A 21,222-nucleotide genomic window follows, 5' to 3' on the forward strand; every position below is an offset into this window, starting at 1 on the left:
GCATGCGCTACCACGCCTGGCCAATTTTTGATTTATTGTAGAGATGAGGTCTGGTTGCCCAGGCGGGTCTCGAACCCACGGGCTCAGGCAATCCACTCACCTCAGCCTCCCAAAGGCACGGGATTACAGGCTGAGCCACCGAGCCCGGCCCAAAGTTCATCCTTTAAGTCCATCGCACTGCACCATGTATGTTCAAGGGAATTTCGCTGAGGAGAGTGTAGGGGTGGGGGATCACAGAATGTTGGACCTGAACAATCTGCTTTATAGCACTTAGGTCTTATACTAACTGTTAGATCCCAATAAACTTTTTAACTGGGGGAACAAGGATGTTATATGGAGCCAGTAATCCATCCCTTATGATGCCCTCAATCACTGGATGTAGACCTCATGTACCCTCAGTGGAATTGTCTTCTACAAATTATTTCCTCCAGCTGTTTTCAACCTAACTTTTTTAAAAAATAGCTTATGTTATTTTAATGTAGATTATCGGTAAGCCATTTAGGAACTGCCTCTTCTTTTCCTTTAAAAACCTACTTGTGCCTGGCTTGGTGGCTCAGCCTGTAATCCCGCGCCTTTGGGAGGTTGAGGTGAGTGGATTGCCTGAGCCCGTGGGTTCGAGACCCGCCTGGGCAGCGAGACCTCATCTTTACAATAAATTTAAAAAAGCAGCCGGGCATGGTAGCGCTCGCCTGTAATTCCAGCTACTTGGAAGGCTGAGGTGGAAGGATCGCTGGAGCCCAGCAGGTCGAGGCTGCGGTGACCAGGAGTGGCCACTGCACTCCAGTCTGGGTGACAGAGTGAGACTCCAACTCAAAAAAAAAAAAAAAAAAACCTACTTGTGCCAGCGCAGTGGCTCACCCTGTAATCCCAGCACTCTATAAGACCGGGATAAGAGAACCGCCTGAACCGGGAGATTCAAGACCAGCCTGGGCAACTCGTCGCTATAATAAATCAAAAAAAGTAGCTGGGCATGGGCAGCAATCACCTATACCTCCAGCCACCCAGAAGGCTGAAGAAGTAGGATCACCCAAGCCCAGCAGGTCGAGGCTGCAGTGGGTGTGAGCATGCCACTGTACCCCAGCCTGGGAAGCGGAGTGAGACTCGAACTTTAAAAAAATCCAGAAAACTTCTTGTAACTTGAAAAGGTTATCTGAGGCAAGCTGGGCCAGAGCTGGTGTCGGGGTCAAGATTGTAACCAAGTAAGAAAGTAGAAAAAAATTTAGTATTCACCTTTGGCAGATTGGAAAGGGGGCTGACACTCAGAGGAAAGTGTGGCCTCGAAGACCCACAAAATGGGTATGTTTAAGGGCTCTTGGGTAGGGGGATTTGGATTAAAGTAGATTCCAGGGCTTCGGGTTGTTGATGTTGATTGTAGCCATATGAGTCTTAGATCTTGAGGTTGCCTGACATTAGCATCTCATGCCTTCAGTGGTGGGCTGTTAGGCTCAGGGCATACCACATTCCCAGTCCTCTTAGTAGCTGGAACTACGGGCATGCACCACCACACCCAACCAATTTTTTACTTACTGAAGAAACGAATATTGCCAAGTTATCTAGGATGGTCTCAAACACACGGGTCCAGACAATCCACTCACCTTGGCCTCCCAAAGTGGTGGGATCACAGGCTGTGTGTCATGGAGCCCGGGATAATCTTCGATTTGAAAATAAATTACCATTCTTATTTCTCACAATTACCGCTGACACCCTTTGAATCTAGCACAGTTTAGACATAGATAAATAAATTTCCAAAAGGTAGGTTGTAGGAAGTGTTCAGGCATTCTACTGCAGGCCAGGAAGCAGCCTATCATTACCCCTCTCAATCAAACTTTTAATGTTTAACCCCCCCCCCCCGTTACCTTCGCTTTTATCCTCTCTCTGTTATCACTTTAGAACGGCATCAATTTTCCTCTCTTCTTCCTCAGATAGTGTTGGGAGCCGGCTGTGGAGGCCTTCCTGAGCATTAGGGATCCAGGCAGGCTGCAGACCCTGAGACCTCTAGGACAAGTTCAGGAGCTAAAGGCCCATTGCCTCTTCCCTTCCTCGTTGTTTGGCATGTTCCACTAGCAGGGACTTTGCTGATCTAAGCATGAAGTTCTGAGAGTACAACAGGCATGGCTTACTTTAGGAGTTCATTGTTCCCATTTCTCACAGACTGCAATTTTATCTTTAAACTTAACATAATTCAAACTCGGGTAACATTTGGGAGCCTTTAATACGGTACAAGCTTCTTTAAAGATTTAATAGTATATTTGTAGAATTAGTATATACATACAAAGTGCTGTTTCAACCTTAATAATACAGATAAATATCTAGAGCTATGGGCCAGCACAAGCTTTGGGCTGGGCCACATTCCTTAGGAATTGGTTTGGGCTATAATTAAGAGTCTCTATAGTGTAGATAGAATTAGCGTAAAATAGAGAGGAATTGGGATTTAGGTTGGTTATTAGGTGTTGCGTATGCATAGGTTTTAAAAGTTATTGATTATTAGAATATTATGATATTAGAATTGTTGTACTGCTTTTGAGACATATTAACCAAGCATAAGGAACAGTGAAATAGTTTTGGGATCCTCATTCCTCATGCTTGGGGAAACACCTGGTGGGTGGGGGACGCCACCCCCCATTCACCTGGCTTTGTGTCCATGTGTAAATGTTTTGTGATTTAATTGAGATTGTTCTTCCTCATGCTCAAGGAAACACCTGGTGGGTGGGAGTTGCCCTTCCTGCACCTGGCTTGTGTTCATGTGGAAGATTGTAAGACTGCCTGTGTAAAATTTGGGATAAATACAAACTGTAAACCCCCAATAAACAGCTTCTGGTCAATCCGTTGAACAGATGTCCACTTTCTTTCTTTCTCTTTATATCTATCCCTCCTTCTTTCTTTCTTTTAATATCTATTCTTATAGAAACGCCGATGCCATCACACCTTCCAAGGGACCCCCTTAATTCAGGGACATATAAGAATAACCCCTCCATTTGTTCTGGCCCTGATCTAAGTAGCATTGTCTTAAATATCGGAACCTGAAATCCTTCCCTTTTTACCCCAGGTACCAACAATTACTCTCTAGAGAATTTTTGTGTCCTTTGGTTGAAACATTAGGAAGGAGCGAGCAGACCTGGAATCAACCAAAAATGTCACCTCCTCTACCTCAGGTTCCACCTTGAAATTAATCAAGGTTTCCTTGTTGGACCTATTCAGAAGGAACCCCTCATCAAGGTCATGAGAGGGAACATCTTCCCTTCCTTCTTCCATGCCACACATTCTCTCTTAAATGGTCCAGTTTTCCACATTTATTTATTTATTTATTTATTTATTTATTTATTTATTTGAGTTGGAGTCTCACTCTGTCACCCAGACTGGAGTGCAGGCCACTCCCAGCCACCACAGCCTCGACCTGCTGGGCTCTGGTGATCCTTCTGCCTCAGTCTTCTGAGTAACCCAAATTACAGGCATGCACTACCACGTCCAGTTGATTTTTTGAGTTATTGTAGAGATGAGGTCTCACTGCCCAGGCAGGTCTTGAACCCGCGGGCTGAGGCAGTCCACTCACCTCAGCCTCCCAAAGGCGCGGGATTACAGGCTGAGCCACCGAGCCCAGCGTTTTCCACATTAAAACATTCACTTACAGTCTTAGTGTTTCTCCTGCTACTTTTCTTTTGAGCCTTCCTGTTTCCCCACCCCTTTTGAGAGGAATCCTGATCTAATCTCTTCCTGACAGCTTCTTCTACCCTGGAAACCATAATCTTTCCTTTTTTGTTTCTGTTTTTCCTCTTTTCTTACAGAAACCTTTTGAGTTTCTCGTAATAATTCTTCAATTGGTTTCTCATTCCATCCCTCAAAGTTTTGTAATTTCTCAGTTATGTCTTGTCAACTCATGGTTACAAAGTTAAGCTTCAATACATCCTGCCCTACTGGGTCCTCAGGGAATAACTCAGAATATTTTCTCATCTCTGAGTCTGTGTAAAATATTCTGTGGGGGTTTCCTTTCTTTCTTGCTGAATCTCAATTGCTTTTGTAGCATTCTGTGATCTAGGAAGGGGCTCCTTGATTCCTTCAATTATCGATTCCCTGAGGTCTCGCAACTGAGTCCTATCACCAGGATTCTTATTTCCCAGTTGGGGTCAATACTTGGGAAGTTTGATTCTGCTAGTAAGACCCCTTCTCCAGAAGGGTGTTGCCTCTCCCATAGTCATAGCTACTCTCCTAATCATTCCCTTTCCTTCTCCCATAAATGGAATATTCATAATAAACATTATCTCAGCCCAAGTATAGAAACCTGGGTCCTAGGAATAGTTCTAATTGTTCTGCTAAACCAAGGGAGACCCCAAGTAGTGATTCCATCTCCTTTTTGAAATTCCTGACTTCAAAACTTGTAAGGGGGCATTTACAAATCTGATTTCTCCCTGTCCCAGTGAAACTTCCTGAAGGAAGAACATGATGAATGTCTGTTGTTTGGGAGGAAATGGGAAGTTCTCTATATCCTTGCTACATTGGTCCACATTTTCCTTAATTTGGGGTGGGATGCAAAGGGCTGTCCGTTCAATACCTCATGGTGTCTGATCTCTGTTTCCCCCAATTCCTCTGCTGCCCTTTGGGTGTTTTGTTCCTATGTTGTGTAATGTATGGAGGGGGCAGACATGCAAAGTTGTCCCAGGACTTGTCCTTAGAACCCATCTTTCTTCCCTTAGAGGGAACATTGGGCTTAATACTGGTAATCAACCAAGGGCATAGTCTATTTCTTCCCATGAGAATGGGGTCTTCTTATGGACATGCATAATCAGGGCTTTATTTTTTCTTTCTGAACTCAAGGCAGGACTTTTAATCCAATTTATTCTAATTTGGCTTGTGCACAAGATTGCCTGGTTGCCACAGTGCCTGTTATTTCTTCCTGTGTCACTTCCACTGTCTCTGGAACAATAGTCTTGGTGTATCTACAGTCACATCAGTAACCAAGAAACCCAATCAGCACAGGCCACCTGAAATCATGTGGGTCCCATTTACCCCACTGTTGGAGTCCTCCTTCCACAGACACTGAGTATCCTAGATGAGCCCCCAACATGTGAGAAACAAATTATCCCATCCAAAATCAAACGATGGAAACAGACACATGGAGGGCTGCTAAGCGAGATTTTTTTTTTTTGAGTTGAAGTCTCACTCTGTCACCCAGGCTGGAGTGCAGTGTCACACTAACAGCCACTGAGGATTCACCTGCTGGGTCCTGTTGATCCTTCAGCCTCAGTCTTCCAAGTAGGTGAAACTACAGGCTACCATGTCCATCTGCTTTTTTATTTAATGTAGAGACTAGGTTTTCCCAAGTTGCCCGGGCTGGTCTCGAACCCCACAGGCTCAAGTAACCCACTCCCTAGGCCTCCCAAATTGTGGATATTACAGGCTGAGACACTGAGCTCAGACATAAACTGAGACTTTAATAGCTGTCTTGCAAGTATAGGTGTCTAGTAAGCAAGTGCACTGGGAATGGTTAAGAGCAAGTAATTTATTCCCTAGTATGCAAGTCCCTGCCCCATTTCTTCATTGGCTGAGTGCCATGGGGTCACAATCTTACTGAGAATTACCCAGGTTTTTTTATTTCCCTTATTAGTTGCTGGATTCCATATGGTGTCATATCGCTTCCCTGTTGGTGGGTTTGTGAGGCATTGGGTCAGAATCAAGTTTTGGCAGATGTCTTTGGTGGGCTATGCTGGTGGTGGGGGTGACAAACCTGGAAAGGCTTTCTGGGTAGTTGTTCCCTCTCTCAAAATCCTGCTTGCTAAGATACATGGACCACGTCACATCTTCAAGCCATTAGGGAAGTTTGTCTGGTAGTAATTCTCCACCCAGAGATATCTACTTAGTCTTGCAAATGGACCAGTTTAGGTCTCACTTTCTTACACTTGGTACACTGTCAGGTTTCTGGAAGGTGAGTGAGTTCTCAGAATGGGAAGTGGAGCTCATGTGGATTGGCATTTTTTTTGTCATCCTTGAGTCTGAAAAGAAATTATAGTAGGAAGAGGTATTTGCCTCTGCAAGCAAAGAATTGTTCAGGCCCTTCACCTCTCTGAGGTCAGGGGAGTCAGAGACCTCCCAGCTGCATGTCAGTGTGGCAGCCATGGGCTACATGAGCCTATGGGGTTTGGAATAATCGGGTCTAAAATGTGATATACTAGAAGCTTAAATTAGAGACCAATTTTCATGTAGAATTTTTCTCTTTAGTCTCTGTGCATCAAATATGTTTCATGTGACTATCAAAATAATCATGTAGTTTTTTTGTGATTTTCAAAGATATAGTTCCCAAAAGGAACTTTATTACACTTTTTCTTGATTCTATATTAAGATGGTAATATTTTGAATATATTCAACTAAGTCAACTATTACAACTAATTTCACTTGTTTCTCTTCTTTCTTTTTTTTTTTTTTTTTGATTTGGAGTCTCACTCTGTCACTCAGATGGGAGTGCAGTGGCCACTCCTGACCACCTCAGCCTCGACCTTCTGGGCTCTGGTGATCCTTCCGCCTCAGCCTTCCAAGCAGCTGGAACTACAGGCGCGTGCTACCACACCTGGCTAATTTTTTGATTTATTGTAGAGATGAGGTCTCACCAAGTTGCCCAGGCGGGTCTCGAACCCGCAGGCTCAGGCAATCCACTCACCTCAGCCTCCTCAAGTGCTGGAATTACAGACTGAGCCACCGAGCCTGGCCTCTCTTCCTTTTTTAAAATGTGGCTACATTTTAAATGCCATGCATGGCTAGCATTATCTTTGGACATTGCTGCCTAAGAGGATTGCCTCCCTTGTGAAAGCTCAATCTGCCTCCTCATCAGACCTAGAGACAAGGAATGTATTGAAAGAAGGGATCCCTAGTAACATAGGCTATAACTAGTTTAACGTAGCACACCTTGCACAGGCCACACGTCCTTTTGCACTGTAATCATTAACAAGAAACATTTTGGCTGTCTGGGTTCTGTGGCTCAACCTGTAATCCCAGCACTTTGGGAGGCAGAGATGAGTGGCTTGCCTGAGATAAGTGGATGGCCTGAGCTGACAAATTCAAGAACAGTCCAGGCAACTAAGCAAGACCTCATCTCTACAATAAATATTTAAAAAGAAAGAAAATTCTTTGGTTATATATACCAGTAATTACACAAAACCCTTTAAGCATGTCCAGACTTACTAATAACCTATCTTCCAGGCATTCATATCAATACATTATTGTCAGTCACCCATGACATCCAGGTATCACTCAACCATGACAACCCTGGTCCACCACCTAAGGTCATGCGATGTTTATGCCTGGCAATGTCAGGATACAAGATTCATGAGACTGCTGTGGAAACAAAAGAATGCAACTCTGAATATTCCTTTTGGACCAGACTTCCTCCAGGTCTAACCCCACTCCACAAATCAAAGCCTTACTTTGGAGGCCTTAAATAGTCCTGACTTCCAACCTGCCATGCCACATTCTCTTGAGTGCCAGCCACCTTTCCATCTGTGAAAGGTGAATTAAAAAGTTTACTTTCAGGCCAGGCACAGTGTGGCTCATGCCTATAATCCCAGTACTTTGGGAGGTCAAGATAAGAGGATGGCTTGAGCCAATAGGTTCGAGACCAACTTGGGCAACTTAACAAAATCTCATCACTACAATAATTCAGGAAAAATTTGCTGAATTTTTGTACCTGAACCCAGCAGGTCAACACTCTGGTGGCTGTGAGCGTGACATTGCCCTCCATCCTGGGCAAAGAGTGAGACTCCAACTCAAAAACAAAAAACAAGCAAAAAAAGTTTACTTTCTTCTGTACTGCAATCTTGTTTTACTACCATGGCACGGCCCACCTTGCCTCAGTTTACCCTTTCAGTTATAAAATCTGAAACTTAAAATAATTGCCAGTATATTGTTTCCATTTATGAATAACATACTTGTATGTGCTGTATGAAATTATTCGTAAATGAATATATTATTATGAACAGTGTCAAGACGAATGTCACCATTCATGACCAGGTGCTGGTGCAGGAAGTACTCTCAGCTTCAAAATGCTGCAGGCAAAAGTCTGTTTTTTGGTTGGGCTCGGTGGCTTAACCTGTATTCCCAGCGAGTTGGGAGAACGAGGTGAGTGGATTGTCTGAACCTGCGTGTTCGATACCATCCTGGGAAACTTAGCGAGACCTCGTCTCTACAATAAATTAAAAAATTATCCAGGTGTGGTAGCGCGTGCCTTCATTCCCAGTACTTGGAAGGCTGGGGCAGAAGGATCGCTGGAACCCCGGAGGTCGACGCTGGGGTGGCCGTGAGCGTGTCACTGCACTGCAACCTGGGCGACAGAGTGACATTCCATTTCCAAAGAAGGAAATCTGCTTTTCTTGACTCTAAGAGACCCTGTCTGACTGCCTCTCCTGTCACTCAAAGCCCGAGAGGTGGGCTCTGGAACCTTATCCTATCAGCGGATGCCATGGTGGGAACGACCCAATCAAATACGAGCCGGAAGAGCTGGCGGGGCTTCCGCTGCGGACTGGGCCTTTGGCTCCTGTGCCTGTGGCATAGAGATCGGTAGTACCTGCTGCTCTGTCCTCCTCTCAAGGTGTGCGTGGTGTCTCTGCTGCAGCGTCTGTCGCGCTGTGACCTTCAGGTCCTGGAAATCTGTAGGGAGGACGCCGAGACACCCAGAAGTTGGGAGATGGTGAGTATGGGGCCAGGTGGGAGAGGGAAAGGCGGATGGATCCGGATGATCCGGCTGCCGCGGGCCTGGAGCAGTCCCGCGCGAGGCAAGGCCCTATCCTCTGATGCATGTAGGGCTGGGACGCGACCTGGCATCTTGTGTCCTTGGCAACCTCACCCGTGAGACCCCTTTCTGGGAATCTTCTCTCAGCCCTGCTCTGGGTTTGCGGGGCGCCAAGGGGGAGCGGTCCCAGGCAGGATCCCACGTGCATGTGGGGCTGGTGGGAGAGCGGTGACCTGTCCCCCGCCCCCCTCCCTCCCCAAGGTCACACGGAGGCTCCTTCACAATGTGAAGGAGTCCCCTTGGGTCAGCAGCAGATCGTGAATCCCGAAGCCCAGCCAGGGTTCGTGGCGTGGCGGTCCCGGAAGGCCTGGGGAGAAAGGCTTTGAGAAGCGGCAGGGTTGATGCAGAGACCCACGAACGGTCCTCCTTTTCCCCACAGCCTCTAGAGAAGGGGAAGGCGGGGTTTAAGCACTCCTCCACATTTCTGAGCACTTGACTGAGAGTCCTCTTGTGTTCTCTTACTCGCTTTTTTTTTGAGTTGGACTCTCACTCTGTCGCCCAGGCTGAATGGCAATGGCACGCTCATGGCCACCGCGGCCTCGACCTGCTGGGCTCAGGCGATTCTACCACCTCAACCTTCCAGCAAACTGGAACACAGACATGCGCCATTAGGCCCGGCGAATTTTTCTTGATTTAGTGTAAAGATAAGGTCTCCCAAGTTGCCCAGGCAGGTCTCGAACCCATGGGCTTAGGGCATCCTCTCACCTCTGCCCCCCGAATTGCTGGGATTACAGACTGAGTCAGCAAACCCGGCCAAGCAAAACCCCATTTACAAAGACCTCGAGTTGGACAGTGTCCCCTTGATTCAAACTCAGAAATAAACATATTTCTTTTTTATTTTTTTTGGCTGAAGTTTCAAACTATCGCCAAGGCTGTAGTGCTGTGGCATACTCATGGCCACCCCAGCGTCGACCTGTTGGACTCTGGGATCCTTCCTCCTCAACCTTCCAAATATCCTGAATTTCAGGCGTGCACTACCGCACCTGACTTGTCTTTGATTTATTGTAGAGACGAGGTCTCATCAAGTTTCCCAGACTGGTCTTGAAACTGTGCGCTCAGGAAATCCACTCTCCTTGGCCTCCCAAAATGCTGGGATTATAGGCCGAGCCACCGAGCCCGGCTTCCTTTTAGTTTCTTTATGAAATCTGGCTGCCCCTAGTTCTGTTGTGGTTTGATCCAATTAATCACCAGAGACACAGACAGAAGAAAGGGAAATGTTTGATTTCTATTTTCAAATTGTTGGGAGATGGGTCTGGCGGATCGCCCATAAGTCTGCTTAAAGTAACACAGCTTTATTCCAGTATATATACCCCCAATTCATAGCCCTTCATCTACCCTGGGCTCAAATCCTATGTGCAGTTTTAGCATAACTCGGGATTTACTTTCAGTTTTTCATACATGACTACTGATGTGACACAACATCTGCTGGTCGTGTTGACATTTTATTTTTTAATTATTACTTGTTTTTTGAGTTGGAGTCCACTCTGTCACCCAGGCTGAAGTGCAATGGCATGCTCAGGGCCACCACAGACTCCACCTGCTGGGCTTAGATGATACTTCTGCCTTAGCCTTCCAAGTAGCTGCAACTACAGGCCTGTGCTACCACACCCAGCTTTTTTTTTTTTTATGATTTTTTGTAGAGATTCGTTCTCACCAAGTTGTCCAGGCTGGTCTTGAACACCTGAATTCAGGCAATCCTCTAGCCCTGGCCTCCCAAGGTGCTGGGATTACAGGCTGAGCCACCACATCTGGCCTCATGTTGACATTTTAGATAATATGTTCTTTTACAGTTTTTGAAGAGGATGGAGCAGACAGTTGCAAGATGTGAATGGAAGGGAACACATAGTTGTAACCATCTAGTATTCTCAGACCCTGCCTGGGACACTTCACGTCTTTGTATTCGCAGATGAAGAGGAGGGGGGCAATGTCCACTCCAAGTTTTCAGACACAACGTGTCAGCCTTGGATTCTGTCCTAATTATTAGGTGGTCTGGCTTGCTCGGTTGTTTCTTCTTCGGCACCCGCAGTGGATACAGGATAAGATGGGCCAGTTGGGCAAAGTCATGCTAGGAGAGAAGGGGTTGAATAGGAACAAAGTATACTTTTGAATCCAAGTGTCTTTTATGTTTATCCCAACTCAGCTGCAAGAGAATACAAGTTTAAGACTTTCTAAATGACTGTTCAAATACAACCACAAATACAACCAAAATGACCACTTTTCAGCCTATAACAATTCCAGTGTGTCCAAGTATTTAAGATTTTTTCTTTGTTTGTTTGTTTGTTTGTTTGCTTTTCGTTGTTTTGTTTTTTTTTTTTGAGTTGGAGTCTCACTCTGTCACCCAAACTGGAGTGCAGTGACCACTCCTGGCCACCGCAGACTCGACCTGCTGGACTCTGGTGATCCTTCTGCCTCAGCTTCCGAGTAGCCAGAATTACAGGCGCACACTACCATGCCCGGCTAATTTTTTTATTTTATTGTAGAGATGAGGTCTCTCCTGCCCAGGCGGGTCTCGAACCTGCAGGCTCAGGCAATCCACTCACCTCAGCCTCCCAAAGGCGTGGGATTACAGGCTGAGCCACCGAGCCTGGCTTATTTAAGAATTTTATTCCATGATTTGAGTGCAAGGTTTTTCTTTTCTTTTCTTTTCTTTTCTTTTCTTTTTGAGTTGGGTTCTCACTCTGTCACCCATATTGGAGGGCCATGACATACTAATGGCCATTCCCGTGTCGACCTACTGGGTTCCACCAATCCTTTCATCTCAGCCTTCCAAGTCGCTGGAACTATAAGCATGTACTACCACACCTGGCTGATTTTGTATTTATTGTGATGAAGAGGTCTCACCAAGTTGCCTGGGCTGATCATGGACACATCAACTCAGGCAATCTACTCACCTTGACCTCCCAAAGTGCTGGTGTTACATGCTGAAGCACCAGTCACAACCTTTTTTTTTTTTTGAGTTGTGTCTCACTTTTGTCACCCAGGCTGGTGTGCAGTGGCACACTCATGGCCCCCTCAGTCTTCCAAGTAGTTGAATCTCTAGACCCAAGCCACCATGCCCATCTACATTTTTATTTTTCTTATAGAAAGTCTGAGTGGGTTGAGTGATGTGATCTAAAGAAGCCAAGATAATACTTTAAATGAATTATATATATATATTTTTTTTTTTTTTTTTTTTTTTTTTTGAGTCAGAGTCTCACTCTGTCACCCAGACTGGAGTGCAGCGGCCGCTCCTGGCCACTACAGCCTTGACCTGCTGGGCTCCGGCAATCCTTCAGCCTCAGCCTTTTGAGTAGCTGGAACTACAGGCATGCGCTACCACGCCCGGCTAATTTTTTGATTTATTGTAGAGATGAGGTCTTGCCAAGTTGCCCAGGTGGGTCTCGAACCCGCAGGCTCATGCAATCCTCTCACCTCAGTCTCCCAAAGTGCTGGGATTACAGATTGAGCCACCGAGTCTGGCTGAATGTATCTTTTATGCTTAATTTAAAAAACAAAACCATCCACGAACATGCCATGGTTTGGCACTAGGATTGATACCCAGGTAAGATTGCTCCAGTTTCCCGGTAGTTAGGTGAAGATTGAAGAGGAGGTCTGGAGAAGCAAACTGTTAAACCAATTACCTCCATGTCACATGGTCTCTGAAAGAACAGCTGAAGAGGTCAAGGTCTCTGCAGCCCATAAACTTTTCTTCTTTTTTACATGGGTAAATGATTGAATTCAACACTATATGGTCAGTACATAAAAGGGGGCAGTTGGGGGATGTGGCCCTATTTGGGACCTTCCCTTATGTTTTTGTGAGTTCTGATGTCACTGCCTGAAGGGCCATTCATGTACAGAAGAGTTGTGTTTTCATTATTACTCTTTCTGTTGTTTTTACCTTCTTAGAAAAACACTTTAGCTCCTAATATTATTGTCCTGGCAAAGCCTGATGACTTTTGGTGAAATTGCTCATTATTACATGTTATAAAATGGACAAGGAAGGAAGTAAATTTAGTAGATTAAAATTATACACACACTGGTCATCAAGTTTCTCTTGGGCAGGCTTAGGAAATACAGACTGGCAACACCCCAGAGGCAATGATATGAGAATCCTATGGGGCTCACTCCTTGCTCCATCCCTGCCCAGATCCACCCTCTTCTAAGCCTCCCCCATGTCTTTTTTCACCCTGAAATCTACCATGACAGTACTGAACAAAAGATGTCAGAGTTTGGGTTAGCTACTCCCAACTTCTCTCCCGAGCTGGTGGTCACCATTTTCCCACAACCAAAAGCAGATGAATGGGAGCAAATAACTGTGTGTTAGGAGTTTCTATTGCTTTCTTTTTCATTAGCACCTGTGTTTCTGGAGCCATCCCCACCCAACTGTTCTTCATTCCCACTAAATCCAGAAATTGCTCCCCAAGTTATAAAAAAGTAAAAACACAATAGTGAAAAATCCCTCTTGAACTACACTCCACCCTTCCTTTCTATATCCCTCTCATCTTCTGGTATGTAGTATTTATTTGATACACTTTTTTTTTTATGAGTTGGAGTCTCACTCTGTCACCCAGACTGGAGTGCAGTGGCCTCTCCCGGCCACCACAGCCTCGATTTCCTGGGCTCCGGCGATCCTTCTGCATCAGCCTTCCAAGTAGCCGGAATTACAGGCATGTGCTACCACACCCGGCTGATGTTTTTTGTTTATTGTAGAGATGAGGTCTCACTGCCCAGGTGGTTCTCAAACCCATGGCTTAGGCAATCCACCCAACTCATCCTCCCAAAGGCACGGGATTACAGGCTGAGCCACCAAGCCCAGTTTGATACACTTTTATGTTTGATTATAATTTATTTAGAAAGTAGATTAGAGAGAAGTGAAAGATTTCTATTTGATACACTTTATTTTAAAATAATTGATAAACAAGAAGAAAGAGTCTGGGTCCTTCATGTAAATCCTAGGAACTAGAGGTCACTTAGTACCCACATCCCAGACTGCTGGGGGGATTCACTTCCATACTGTGTGTTTGTCCTGCCAGGGTAATAGTGAGACCCTTACTTAAAAAATAGATTAAGTGGTCAGATTCAATAGTTCAGCCTGTAATCCCAGCAATTTGGGAGGATGAGGCGAGTGGATTTCCTGTACCTGTGAATTCAAGACCACCTCTGAACAGTTCGTGAGACATCATCTCTACAATAAGTAACAAAATTAGCCGGGTGTTGTAGCACACCCCCATAGTTCCAGCTACTTGAAAGGCTGAGACAGAAAGATGGCTAGAGCCCAGCAGTTTGGAGCTGGGGTGGCCATAAGCATGCATGCCACTGCAACTCAAAAAATAATAATAATAATAAATTAACTAAATTTAATTTGTAAAAATCTTTTTCTCAAAATGTAGGTGTAACATGTCCATATAACCTCACCTGAGAACAAATCCCAGTGAAAGAGAGGAAGAGGAAGAAATGTCTGGTTCTCTGGTTCGTGTGTCCCAAGTTAGGTGCTGTGTCCACTATTTTTACTCGAATGTCATGATTTTAGAATTTGCAAAGCTTTACTTCTCTACTTGTGATAGTCCTGCCTAATGAGTTCATTTCAGCTTGGTTTTTTGTTCTTCTTCTGATATTAAAGGAACTCTGATAAACACTGCTTCCCTACACAACACAGGTTTCTCCCTGTTCCTTCATTCATGCTTCTAAGCTGCCATGAATAGTTCTCACAATGAATCCATTTCATTACAAATATTCCCTTGTGACTGTGAAACATAGGAAGGCATGGATCCCCAAGTCTCCTATTGGAGATGGGGTAGATTCTCAGATATTAATAAAGAGTGGTCACTTTTTAATTGTGTCACCCAGGCTTTGGGGTTATGGCATACCACTGGCCACCAGTTTCAACCTGTAAAGATCAGGTGATACTTCAATCTCAGCCTGCCAAGTAGCTGGAAATATGGGAACAACTATGATTAAGGATTTTTCTGGATGATCCATTAGGTAAATGCAAAACCTGGTTAATAAAACACACATTTCAACATATGGTAGTTAATGCACAGAATAACTCAGGAAGGTCTAAATAAATAATTATTAGATGTAACTTGCTCTCTAGGATGCTAAAAACAAACTAAAGACACTATTAGAGATTTCTTGATTAAGGTGACATCTGACTTTCTCACTATAAAGTATATTTTTTGTGATTTGTATATACCTTGGGGAGATTCTACAAAGATCATCAAATTTAATCTGGAAGCACTCCTTTTATTCCTGTGCATATAGTTTGCTTTTGAAAATGAAGGCACACGCCTTTGTTTACTGGTCAGATAAACTGAGATATACCTGGTATCTCCCACTTGGTGTATGTTTGTAAAATATTCTTACTGAGTCAGTAGTACTAACATAATTGGTGAATTTGTTAGAAATGCAGAAAGTCAGGTCAAGCAGTGTGGCTCAGGCCTATCATCCCAGCACTTTAGGAGGCTGAGGCAGGAAAATCCCTTGAGCCCAAGAATTAAACATTAGCCTAGGCAATACAGCCAGACCTAATCTCTTTTTTTTTTTTGAGTTGGAGTCTCACTCTGTCGCCCAGACTGGAGTGCAGTGGCCGCTCCTGGCCACCACAGCCTCGACCTGCTGGTCTCTGGTGATCCTTCCACCTCAGCCTTCCGAGTAGCTGGAATTACAGGCATGCGCTACCACGCCTGGCTGATTTTTTGATTTATTGTAGAACTTAATTGATTTATTGTAGAACTTAAATAAACTGTAAGTTCTATCTAAAAACAATTTTAGATGAGGTCTTGCTGCCCAGGTGGCTCTCGAACCCGCGGGCTCAGGCAATCCACTCACCTCAGCCTTCCAAAGGCGTGGGATTACAGGCTGAGCCACCAATCCTGGCCAGACCTAATCTCTACCCAAAAAGTCAAAAAAGATCTGGACATGGTGGTGTGTGCCCATAGTCCTAGCTACATGGGAGGTTGAGGAATGTGGATCTTTTTATATCAGGAGGTTGAGACTTTGGTGAGCTATGGGTGAAACAGGGAAACCACCAACTAAACAGAATTGCATACACTCTAGGTTTTACTTCAGAACTCCGGAATCAGAACCTGCATTTTTACAATATTCAGTTCATTGTTGTACACATTCAATCTTTAGGGTGCCATTGCCAGAACCTCCTCAGCATTGTCTTGCTACACTCTGATGTGCCTTGCGTCCTTTGAGTTATGCCTGTCACTATGTTTCCTGGCTTTCCCCTCCTACCATGGGTAGGTGAATCTCTCTCTTACTCTAATTTACTTTTTTTTTTTTTGAGTTGGAGTCTCACTCTGTCACCCTGACTGGAGTGCAGTGGGTGCTCCTGGCCACTGCAGCCTCTACCTGCTGGGACTCCGGCAATCCTTCCGCTTCAGTCTTCTGAGTAGCTGGAATTACAGGCAGGCACTGCCACACCCGGCTAATTTTTTGATTTATTATAGATATGAGGTCTCACCAAGTTGCCCAGGTGGGTCTCAAACCTGTGGGCTCAGGCAATCCACTCACCTCACCCTCCCAAGGCATGGAATTACGGGCTCAGTCACAGAGCCTGTCTTCTAATTTACTTTTAAATAAACTGTAAGTTCTATCTAAAAACAATTTTAGAGGGATGTTCTAAGTCACTGAGTTTACCATCTGAGCAATGTATACAACATACCCTGTTTGATGTAAATATACATAATAAATATACAGGCCAGCCTTGGTGCCTGAATTTTACAGTGTATCAGTCACTTAAGTACAGTATTTATGCTGACTGAATGGATTTGATTCCATCTTTTTTCCTCAGATTTAAATATCTGCCAATATTTATGTGTTAAAAGCTATCTTATTGGTTAATTGCAGATGCCATGTTAGTTAGAACCAGTTGTCTTCACTCCTGTTTCACCTGGAGTTCAATGAAGAATAATGCCCATCCCCATACGGTAAATGTGTGTTGTTTTCAGGGGCCGTTGACATTCAGAGATGTGGCCATAGAATTCTCTCTGGAGGAGTGGAAATGCCTGGACCCTGCACAGCAGACTTTGTACAGGAATGTGATGATGGAGAACCACAGAAACCTTGTTTCCCTGGGTGAGGAGAGCCTCAACACACAATTCCTCCTCCATATTTACTGTCCTTTTTGGAGAGAATGTTTCTTTTTTTTTTTTTTTTTTGAGTTGGAGTCTCACTCTGTCACCCAAACTGGAGTGCAGTGGCCACTCCCAGCCACTGCAGCATTGACCTGCTGGGCTCCGGTGATCCTTCTGCCTCAGCCTTGCAAGTAGCTAGAACTACAGGTGTGTACTACCATACCCAGCTCATTTTGATTTATTGTAGAGGTGAGGTCTTGCCAAGTTGCCAGGTGGGTCTCGAACCCACAGGCTCAGGCAATCGACTCACCTCAGTCTCCCAAAGGCACAGGATTACAGGCTGAGCCACCGAGCCTGACTGAGAGAATGTTTCTTGGAATTTTCTGCTTTATATAAATAGGTTCAAATTCCTGATTTCACAGAAAATGTGGTGCCTTCTTGGCAAAGAAAAGAAAATGTTGAAGATAATTAATGTCTTCCAGGTTAATGATAAGTTCAAAATTTTAGTGGCATACAATATCATTGCCCATAGCTAAAAACGAATTGCTGTCATCAATGTGTATCTTCTGCCACTTAAGTAAGGACTCACAAATTGAACATTCTTCCTAAATGTTATGAAGGTTCTGTTGGGAAACAGTATTTTGGGACTCCTTTTTGAGAATCCCATTGCATAATGTTTTCACTACTGAGCACAGTACAAGTTCGGTCACTGGACAATCCCAGTGAGAGTTATTTTTTTTTACTAAAACAGGCCTTGATGTCTCTAAACCAGACCTGATCATGTGTCTGAAGCGAAGGAACAAGCCCTGGAATGTGAAGAGACACAACATGTTAGAGAAACCCACAGGTAGGTGAGAGTGAGTGAAGCACACATGAAAAGTCAAGGAGGAAGGCACGTCTGAAGTGTTTGGGAAGGGGTCTGCTTACGGGAAATGCTTTCCAGGAAGCCTGGATATCTTTCTCTTTCTGTCACGTAGGAACACCTACTGTTTCATGCTCTGAAGTTCTCCAAAACCTCCACTTCTTCCTTAGTGAACTCTTCTGAAGGTTACAGTGAAAGTCAATGTCCTCTTAATGATTCATAAGGACTGCATGATGTGACAGTTCTTCTGTTGCTTTTGGGAATGTGGGAATATCTGTTTAGTCTTTAGAAACTCCTAGTCACCATTCTTTGTTTTTTGTGTTGGCACTCTGTCACACAGGCTAGAGTGCAGTGTCATGCTCACAGACACCACAAACAACATGATGGGCTCAGGCAATCCTTCCATCTCAGCCTTTCAAGTAGCTGGTACTATGGGAACATATCACCGCACCCGGCTAATTTTTTTATTTTATTGTAGAGAGGTGGTCTGGCCAAATTATCTAGGCTGGTCTTGAATATGTAGGCTCAGACTGTCCTTTCACCTGTGCCTCCCAAAGTGCAGGGATTATAGGCATGAGCCACCATGCCTGGCTGTAAACTAATTTTTAAATTATTTTTTGTATCTCCCCTAAACTGTGTGATAATAGTTCTGATTTTCTTATTTGGTACAGAAATTCCAGGAACACCATGGGCAGATGTTTGTTTTCTGCCTTATGATTTCTGGTCCTAGGGAGGTTTAAAATGTGATTTTCTAGAAATTCATATTAAACAAGTTTGCCAAAACACAGACTATTTCCCTAATTAGAAGAAACCATATTGTTATTTTATTTTAAAAATTTCTTAGTTTGAACTGAGATTTTTTTAAAAACTCTAACTGCCAAATTTTTTCAGTTTATTGTGTCGGAGCATTGGTAAATATATTAAATTCTCACATTTTATCCTGTTTTTTAAATAACTCATTTAAAAATTTTGTTTAGTATAAAGCTTAGGGCTATATACATTTATACATATATATACACACATGCATGATTATCAACATATGTAGTTTTTTTACAAATAAAAATTGTTTAATTTTTTTTTAATTGCAGTCTCACTCTGTCGCCCAGGCTGCATTGCAGTGTCATGCTCACAGCCACTGCAGACTCGACCTGCTGTGGTCAGTTGATCCTTCTGCCTCAACCTTCCAACTAGCTGGAATTATAGGCACATGCCCCCTTGTCTGTCTAAATTTTGATTTATTGTAGAGATGAGATCTTACCAAGTTGTTCAGGCTGGTATTGAACCCGTGACCTCAGACAATTCTCTCACTTCGGCTTCCAAAAGTGCTGGGATTATAAGTGTGAGCCACCACACCTGGTCTTTAATCTTTATTTATTGTATGCAATGAAATGATTTCATGTTTATATATTGTGAATCAATGAATTCAATGATGTTAGTGAAAATATCTATCACCACACAGGGTTGCCCTTTAATTTTTTTAAATGGGAATGTTTCAGGTTTACTGTTTGAGCAAAATTTTTTAAGATGTATGATACAATTCAGTCTTAGGTGTACAAATGTTCATTAGGCAGGTTCAGGAAATTTTTTTTTTTTTTTTGAGTTGGAGTCTCACTCAGTAGCCCAGACTAGAGTGCAGTGGCCGCTCCCGGCCACCGACCTGCTGGGCTCCGGCGATCCTTCCGCCTCAGCCTCAGCCTTCCGAGTAGCCGGAATTACAGGCGCGCGCTACCACGCCCGGCTGATTTTTTGGTTTATTGTCGAGATGAGGTCTCGCTGCCCAGGCTGGTCTCGAACCCGCGGGCTCAGGCAATCCACTCACCTCAGCCTCCCAAAGGCGCGGGATTACAGACTGAGCCACCAAGCCCGGCTAGGAAATTTTTTAAGTAGAGAAGCCGCTATTAACTATAGTCACTTTTATACATTAGATCTTTTAAAATCATTTAGTTTATAAGTAAAATCGTGTATCCTTTAAACAGCATTTCTCCCACCTGTGACTGTGGCCCCATGGTTGGACTTTCTTCCTTCCCTTTATGAGTGCAAATTTTTGATTCCACACGTGTGAAGTCATGCAGTATTTGCCTTTGTGTGCCTTTCTTGTTTCACTTAGCATGATATCTTACAATTTTACCCTTGATGTTGAGATTGCAGGATTCTATTTTTTTAATGGCTGAATGGTTTTCTGTGTATATATGCAGCATAGTTTCTTAATTCATTCAGCATCTACAAACATTTAGGTTGTTTTCATAGCTTGGATATTGTGACAAATGCTGCAGTGAATGTAGTGTTGTAGATACTTTGATATATTGATTTTATTTTCTTATGTACACAGAAAAGAGATTGCTGGGTTGTATGCTGGTTTAATGTTTTATTTTGAAAAGACTGTTCAAAATGGTTTTCATACTGACTATCAGATTAAAACTCACCAACAGTGTACAGGAGTTTTTTTTTTTTTTCATATCATTGTCAACACTTATCTCTCTTCCAGTTAATATTAGCCATCTTAAAAAGCATGAGATGATGTCTCATCCGTGTGTTTATTTGCAGTTGCTTGGTGATTGATGATGTTGAGCACCATTTTAAAAATAGTTACCTGTTGGCAATTTGTCTTCATTGGAAAAATAACTTCATGCTTTCAGTCAAGTGACTATCATTTAATTGTTTGGTCTTCAATTTGTATGAATTGTGTGCATATATTGGCTTTAACCTCTTATCAGATACATGGTTTGCAAATATTTTCTTTTATTCTTAAGCCTTCTTAGTGTTTACTTTGCAGAAGCTGTTTAATTTGATGCAGCCCAAGTTTTTTCTGCTTGCTTTTTTTGTTTGTTTGTGTTTTTGTTTTTTTGTTTTTTTGAGTTAGAGTCTCACTCTGTCACCCAGACTGGAGTGCAGTAGCCGCTCCCAGCCACCGCAGTCTCGCCTGCTGGGCTCCAGTGATCCTTCTGCCTCAGCCTTCCGAGTAGCCAGAATTACAGGCATGCGCTACCATGCCCAGCTAATTTTTTGACTTACTGTAGAGTTGAGGTCTCGAGCCCAGGTGGGTCTCGTACCCGCGGGCTCAGGCAATCCACTCACCTCAGCCTCCCAAAGGCGCGGGATTACAGGCTGGGCCACCAAGCCCAGCTTGATATAGTACTTATGGTGTCAAGAAAATCATTGCCAAGATCCATATTAAGAACATTTTCTCCTGCTTGGAAGTCTGGGGCAGAAGGATCACCTAAGCCCAGCATGTTGAGGCTGCAGTGGCTGTGAACGTGCCACTACACTCCAGCCTGGGCCACAAGAGTGAGACTCCAACTCAAAAAAAAAAAAAACTTTTCCAATCTATTATCATGTATATATTTTTAAGTTGCCGTCTCTGTGTCACTCAGGCTGCAGTGCAAGGGCCCAATCAAGGCTTACCACAGTCCTGATCTCAGGTGATCATTCCACCTTAGTCTTTCAAGTATTCTTGCTGCCACGTTGGCTGATGTATTCTTTTGTAGAAAAAGGTCTTGCTACACTGTATTTCTTTTTTTTTTTTTTTGAGT

At 43.8% G+C, this 21,222-nt stretch overlaps 1 protein-coding gene across 1 annotated transcript; it reads left to right on the forward strand.

Moving 5' to 3' along the window:
• The first annotated feature begins 12,278 nt into the window (after nt 1–12,278).
• Nucleotides 12,279–20,587, forward strand: LOC103272363 (protein ZNF738-like). Its single transcript, XM_021718497.1, has 4 exons — nt 12,279–12,311; nt 16,705–16,831; nt 17,582–17,677; nt 20,553–20,587. The coding sequence occupies exons 1-4, from the start codon at nt 12,279–12,281 to the stop codon at nt 20,585–20,587; spliced, it is 291 nt and encodes a 96-aa protein (XP_021574172.1).
• The last annotated feature ends 635 nt before the right edge of the window (nt 20,588–21,222 follow it).

This window comes from Carlito syrichta, unplaced genomic scaffold (genome assembly GCF_000164805.1).
Source record: "Carlito syrichta isolate Samal-C Ts95f unplaced genomic scaffold, Tarsius_syrichta-2.0.1 Scaffold312272, whole genome shotgun sequence".
Classification (NCBI taxonomy): Eukaryota; Metazoa; Chordata; class Mammalia; order Primates; family Tarsiidae; genus Carlito; species Carlito syrichta.